Genomic DNA, 7299 nt, shown 5'->3' with positions numbered 1-7299 from the left:
TTTGAGTGTAATTATCTGCAGGAGTTCAAGAAGGCAGCTTACCATCACCTTCTCCAGGACAACTGGACCAGACAAATAAACATTAGCCTCGTTACCAATGATGATACCTGAGCATAAAATAAGAAAAAAATTACATCACTGAAGAGGCAGAGAAATTATTCAAAATGTCCTTCTTGTCTGCTTTACATTTCATGTTGATATCGTTTAATATATTCTCTGTTTTTACCCCTAGGGAGACATATTTCAGGGAAGAAGCACTAAATACAAAATTATACAAAAGCTTGAGGACCGCAAACTCAGGAGTCCCTGAAAAACGTTTATTGAACAGATCATTCCAGGGTTGGATTGAACGATGAACAACTGCACTGTTGAGCACAGTATCCACCAGATCCTGTTTCCCGCCGTCTACATTGGGGTCTTCATTATTGGCCTCCCGACCAACCTGCTATCCCTGTATCACAGCTACCTACAGATCAGGCAGAAGAATGAGCTGGGAATCTATCTCTGTAATCTGACCATCTCAGACCTGTTGTACCTCCTTTCCTTACCTTTGTGGATTCAGTACATGCTGCAGCACGATGACTGGCAACATTCTCGGGAACTTTGCATCTTCAGCGGTCTGCTCCTCTACCAGAATATTTACATCAGTATTGGCTTCCTCTGCTTCATTGCCATTAATCGCTTCCTTGTTGTGGCTTACCCTCTGAAATTTAAAGTCATACACAGCAGGAAGGCAGCTTTGCTCATCAGTATTCTCATCTGGCTCAAGGAGATAGCCGTCTGCACCATTTACATGGGCTCCAAGGTTCTCAGTAAAGACGAGGGGAATGATACTCTGTGTTTTGAACATTATCCTTTGCGCCCAAAGGACAAATATTTAAATATTTACAAACTCTCCATTGGCTTTGGTCTCCCTTTGATTTTATTCCTCTACTCTTACTTTAAACTGTTGAAGGTTGTGCAAAATCTCCGTGGGTCTGAACGACAGCGGAAATTAAGAATAAAAAAATTAGTATCTGGGACAATCATAATTTTCCTGGTTTGCTTTGCCCCTTATCACATTTTCCTGATGGTCCGAAGCATATTTGAGTACGACTGTTCCTTTGCCGACAGTATTTTTGAGGTTTACCATGTTGGGCTGCTGCTGATGAGCTTCAACTGTGTGGCCGACCCCATCTTGTACTGTTTTGTCTCTCCAAGTTCAAAGGGTTGGTTAGCAAGGTTCCTCGATCCTGTTAGCAAGCTCCTTTCTTGTGCAAAAAGACAAACAATCACAGATGAAAACCTCAGTTTGAATTAATATTGAACCCATCTCTCAAGTTCATTCAGTTGAACAGTTTGCATTGTAATAGTGCCTTTAACATAGTAAAACATCCTCACATATCTCACAAGGATTGAGTAAACAAAATGCGACACCAACAGGGAGAGAGCTGTATGAGAACAAACAGTGAGTTTGTTGTTCTGTCAGTTTCAGTTTTGTTCTACTTTAAATCATTTTCACCTCACCCTTGCCATTCAAATCCAAAACTATTCCATTGTCATTCCTCAGGGGTCTGGAGTGAAACACTGCAAACATTTTAAATTGATTCTTTCACTGAAGTTGTTTCAACAGTTCATAGCACATGTCTGAGACAGGTGGGACTTGAACGTCAAACATCTGACTCAGAGGTAGGGTCACTGTCACTGCATAACCAGAACTGGTTCTAGTCCCATTGTCACTGAGATGTCTCCAACATTTTTGAGGGAGCCTTGGTGTCTGGACATCAATAAATGGAGCAAGTCTGAGTTTGCAGCTCCCTCTCCTGACAGTTCTGAAAACTGTAGGCACTGTCAGCAGTGTCACAATCACTTGATTTATACTCTCATCTTTTATCAAGAGTACAGGAGGCCAGTATAAAGTTGGTATCAGCATGTATCAATTTATGAGCAAAGTAGTAGGGGTTCAGGTACATAATTCATCACATGGTCAAGAAGGCATTTAGCTCAGACCTTTGAGGATAGGAGTTGGGACGTTATGTTAAAGTTGTACAGGACATTGGTCTGGCCTCTTCTGGAGTAGATTAGATTAGATTACTTACAGTGTGGAAACAGGCCCTTCGGCCCAACAAGTCCACACCGACCCGCCGAAGCGCATCCCACCCATACCCCTACATTTACCCCTAACCTAACACTACGGGCAATTTAGCATGGCCAATTCACCTGAATCGCACATCTTTGAACTGTGGGAGGAAACCGGAGCACCCGGAGGAAACCCACGCAGACACGGGGAGAACGTGCAAACTCCACACAGTCAATCGCCTGAGGCGGTAATTGAACCCGGGTCTCTGGCGCTGTGAAGCAGCAGTGCTAACCACTGTGCCACTGTGCTGCACATGAGTACTGTGTGCAGTTCTGGTTGGCCTATTACAGGAAGGAGCTGGAGAGTGGTCAGAACAGATTTACCAGGATGTTGCCCTGCTGAGGTCAAGTCTAACCCATAGCTCCACCCGAACCATGAGGAGGGCAAACAGGAAGGTCGCAAACCCACTCTGAGCCAGAACTAGGGGTCACAGTTTAAGAATACGGGGTAAGTCATTCAGGACTGAGATGAAGAAGAATTTTGTCACTCCAGAGAGTTGTGAACCTGTGGAATTCTCTCCCACTGAAAGCTATTGGGGTCAGTTCACGAGATACAGTCAAGAGGGAGATGGACGTGGTCCTTGTGGCTAAAAAGATCAAAGGGTATCGTGTGAAAGTGGGAGTGAGACACTGAAATTATATGATCAGCCATGATCACATTGAATGGTAGTGCAGGCTCAAAGCACCAAATGGCCTACACCTGCACTTTTTAAAATGTTTCCATGACTCCTGTTGCTGTTGGCCCTAGTCTATCCACACTGAATGTCCATTTCTGAACATGGGGCATTTCTGAAGGACAGTTCAAGAAAGGCCTGGTTTTGGGATTGGGTCAAACATTGTCGTTTAGATACAGAGAACATCAAATGCCTTGACATGAGTTTCAGCAGGACTACAAAGGAAAATAAGGCTCTGTCAGTGTGACAACCCATGTCAACATATCAAGAAGGGAAGTTTGATGTTAGATTTACCAGAAAACAGGACAGCAGCCAACAGGAAAGATCCTGACAAAGCGTCAGAAGGAGACCTTGGATCAACTGGAGATAGACACTTTGGGGTGATTATGGAACTAATTACTAGAGACATTTTGAACAATTGTACTAAATAATTAGGATTTTCTGGGAGCAAATGAACAATGCAACATTTTTTTCATCTTCTTTTCACCTCTTTATCAGCCTATTAAATCTGCCGTCATTCACTGGAATCAATGTAAATTGTTTTCAAATTGTAATCATCAATAAATACAGCAGATTCATTCAATAAAGTGAACAAATAATCATTGTAATTCATGGGTTAAAACAAGCTATAAATCTGAAAAGTTTCATAAGGAACTTTCTGAATGAAATATGAAACCTCCCATAGATTGGAAAGTTTTTGGTTTGTTTGCCGAATTCCTGTTTGAAGTCACATGTAAAAAGACCTTCTCCCAGAGGAAGGAGTTAATTCAGAACAGTTAGGAAATTGTTTGCACAGGATTTTGGTTTTAAAGTTTCAGATTAGTCTTTGACTCAAACCTGAATGAAATATTTGAAGCTGAGAAAATCTAATCTTAAGTGTAAATAATCCAAGGAAAAGGTCCATCAAACTCTCAATGCCCAAAATTTAAAGAAATGGGTTATCACAAGAAGTCTGGAGTCTGATTTGTCCAATAATACCACCTGTTGGCATCATAACACTACAATTCAATGACTATAATGATTGAGGAGGTAGCTCACCACCAACTGGTCCAGGATAATTAAGCATGAACCATAAATGCTGGCAAATCAACACTTGAATGAAAAGAAAATCAGACATTTTATACATGCATAATATGGACTATTACATGAGATAAGTGGTATTTCTTGGAAGACTAACAACTGTGGTGAGATTAGATGGTAGTTTTTAGGGTTTTGAAAGAAATTGAAAGGTTAGGTCGTGAGATTTTCCATGAGTGGAGAAACTAATTATAGCATCATAGAATTATTACTGTGTAGTAGAAGGCCATTTGGTCAATCATGCCTGTACTGGCCCTATTTAGTGCTAATCTCCTCATACCCATGGCAGAGCAGACTAATACTTAGTTATACTTACAAAATCACAGCAAAATCATTCAGGGCAGACATTAGCAGACATTTTATCAGAATAAACTTTACATTTTTAGTCACCTTTATAAATGGATACATAGCCAATGTCGATGACATTTGCATCCTGGACATTATGATCTCAGTGATGCGTGGAATAAAACCTGAAGGGTATTCTGCAACTGCGACATTGATGATCAAACCTCTACACTCCATCCACATATCAATTCAAATATAAAAATTGCCAATTGCTTCTCTGTTGTATCATTATCCAAAGTAAAGAAAAATCCCCTTGGCTTCCTCAGTAAATTCAAAACAATCTGTTTATTATGAACAAAACTTATTCTTAAAGCAAGTAGCAAATACTAATTAACACCTGAGCCATCATTCAGGATTGAAACTCGAGCAATGGAATTGTTTAATAAAATTTATATTTTAAAAAGTCTCTGCAGAAGTAAGGATTTCAAAGAAAAGGCAAAAGTGAAAAAGAAACACGGGATAAAATGTGATGACTCCTCACATCCCCCAGACAGAGTTTGTGTCAATGAGGATGAATAACTGACAGATGTTGATCAATGTTTGATATCCAATTCTGCAATGAAGTTTGTTTTGAAGCTCAGCATTTGATACCACCCAACCCATCAGGATGTACCAGATAGGCAGAGATATTATTTGAAAATCTTCTCTGGTTCCCAGAAACATTTATTGGAAAACAGGTTTTTGGGAGACAAATATATGGGTCTTCTTCACACTGAAACCTGGGTCTGTAAAAAGGATTCTAAGACCAAAAGTTGTTGCATAAAAGATAACATCAAGGTTTCCATTTCATTCCAAGTTCAGGATGTTTTGGTAACAAATTTATAAATTCTTATCTCCTTCAGAGCTTTACATGGCTGTTTCTCCAAGCCACACAATTCTCAGTCACAACCAGTAAACCAATAAACTATTAGTTTCATTTCCAAGAAATCAGATTTAAAAGACACTAACCAATGCAGGTCCTCATTGGTCAATATCTTGCAGATTGTTTGAGATGATCCATCAATATTAAAATGTGTTCATCCTTGGGAAATGAAATGCCAGGTCAGACTGTGTTCATTATGCGGTAGTCATGAAAGCATATGGGCATGCGGCATGGTGGCACAGTGGTTAGCACTGCTGCCTCACAGCGCCAGAGACCCGGGTTCAATTCCTGCCTCAGGCAACTGTCTGTGTGGGGTTTGCACATTCTCCCCGTGTTTGCATGGGTTTCCTTCGGGAGCTCCGGTTTCCTCCCACAGTCCAAAGATGTGCAGGTTAGGTGAATTTGTCATGCTAAATTGCCTGTTAGGTGAAGGGGTAAATGTAGGGGAGAGGGTTGTTCGTTGGAGGGTGGACTTGTTGGGCTGAAGGGCCTGTTTCTACACTGTAGGGAATCTAATCTAATCTAAAATAAGGCACAAAAGACTTAAACAAACATTCATTATATAAAACCTACTCATTCTCTCAGCGTCTTCTTTATCTCCAAACATTTCACACCATGGTATTCTTGACAGTGCTTCAGCAATCGCATTATAAGATTAGATTTCATATAGTGTGGAAAAAGGCCCTTCAGCCCAACCAGTCCACACCGACCCTCTGAAGAGTAATCCACCCAGACCCATTTCCCTCTGACTAATGCACCCAACACTATGGGCAATTTAGCATGGTCAATTCATCTTTGGACTATGGGAGGAAACTAGAGCACCTGGAGGGAACCCACACAGACAGTTGCCCGTGGCTGGAATCCAACCTGGGACCCTGGTGCTGTGAGGCAACAGTGCTAACCATTGAGCCACCGTGCCACCCTTTTTAAAGCAATATGATAAATCTTTACATAATTGTGATAAATTATCAAACTGCAGAAATACATTCTTCTATTTTAATGTATACATTTTTTGAAGGGATTATGATTAGTTTAGAAACAAGCTACACATTTCTAAAAAATCTATTGATTTCCTCCTGAGCTACAGGATATAGAAATTCTATTAAAGCCTTGTCTTGCCTTACCATGTGTATCTAATATGTGACTCACAATTTCACAAGCTCACTCTTAGCAGGATTTATGTCTAGATCAGCTAACTGTTGCTGTTTAAGTAAGGCTTCCAATTGAATTATATATTGTTCCAATGTATGGCTGTATTAATTCATTATCCGTACAAACTTCACAGTTAATGAAATTATGGTTCACAAGTGATCAGAAAGACACCAAATGTGTTTTTGATCTCAAATGGCATAACTCAGTGTCAGAGAAGAAAGGTGATGGCTTAACAATTTTGTCACTAGATTGTTAATTCAGAGACCCAATTAATGTTCTGAGGACCTGGTTCAAATCCTGCTTAAGCAGATGGTGGAATTTGAAATCAATAATAATCAGGAATTTGGAGTCTAATGAAGACTATGAAATCATTCTTGATTGTTGGGAGAGACCTATCTGGCTCACTAATGTCCTTCAGAGAAGGGAATTACTACCATTACCTGGTCTGGTCTATTTCTAATTCCTCACCCACATTAATCCACAGAGCTCCACATAGTTTGACTAGGATCAATCAAATAATTTTCAAACATTATTTCTTCAAGACTTAGAGAACAAGGAAGTTATTTATTGATGCAGATTCCCCCAGTTACAGGATGTGGGTTTCAATCCCATCATGGCAGACGATGGAATTTGAAGTTATAAAGAACTGGAATAAATAGCTAGTCTTATGGTGACCATGTAACCCTTGTTGATGGCCATGGAACCTTCCTGGTTCACTGATGTCCTTCAGTGAAGGAAATCAACCAGCATTTCCCAATCTGCTTCAATACCAACAGCCATGTGGTTGACAATGAACTGTTCTCTTGGCAATTACAGATGGGCAATACTGAAGCAATGATCCAAAATTAAACGCAAGTCCCTGGTATCTCATGCATAGACACAATCACAGAACACAAAACAGTTCATCCCTGAAGAGATCATTTTAAAAAGGAAGAAGGGACATAACAACCCTGCAGGCTCAGTATACATTAAATTGTTGGCGTCATTTCCAAAAAAGAACACTTTTAAAAGAAATCCTTTCAATACAGATAATGCCCAAATAGTCCAAAATCTTCCAGCTTTTCCAATTGT

General features: G+C 40.1%; 1 protein-coding gene across 1 annotated transcript; it reads left to right on the top strand.

The window, feature by feature from the left end:
* Positions 1 to 236: 236 nt before the first annotated feature.
* On the top strand, positions 237 to 3335 carry LOC132818006 (ovarian cancer G-protein coupled receptor 1-like). Its single transcript, XM_060828590.1, has one exon. The coding sequence runs from the start codon at positions 353 to 355 to the stop codon at positions 1298 to 1300; it is 948 nt and encodes a 315-aa protein (XP_060684573.1). The 5' UTR covers positions 237 to 352; the 3' UTR covers positions 1301 to 3335.
* Positions 3336 to 7299: the final 3964 nt, after the last annotated feature.

The sequence above is a fragment of the Hemiscyllium ocellatum genome, chromosome 8, assembly GCF_020745735.1.
Source record: "Hemiscyllium ocellatum isolate sHemOce1 chromosome 8, sHemOce1.pat.X.cur, whole genome shotgun sequence".
NCBI classification, from domain to species: Eukaryota; Metazoa; Chordata; class Chondrichthyes; order Orectolobiformes; family Hemiscylliidae; genus Hemiscyllium; species Hemiscyllium ocellatum.
The sequence above is the reverse complement of the archived record's forward strand: the minus strand, read 5'-3'. Positions and strand labels throughout refer to the sequence as shown.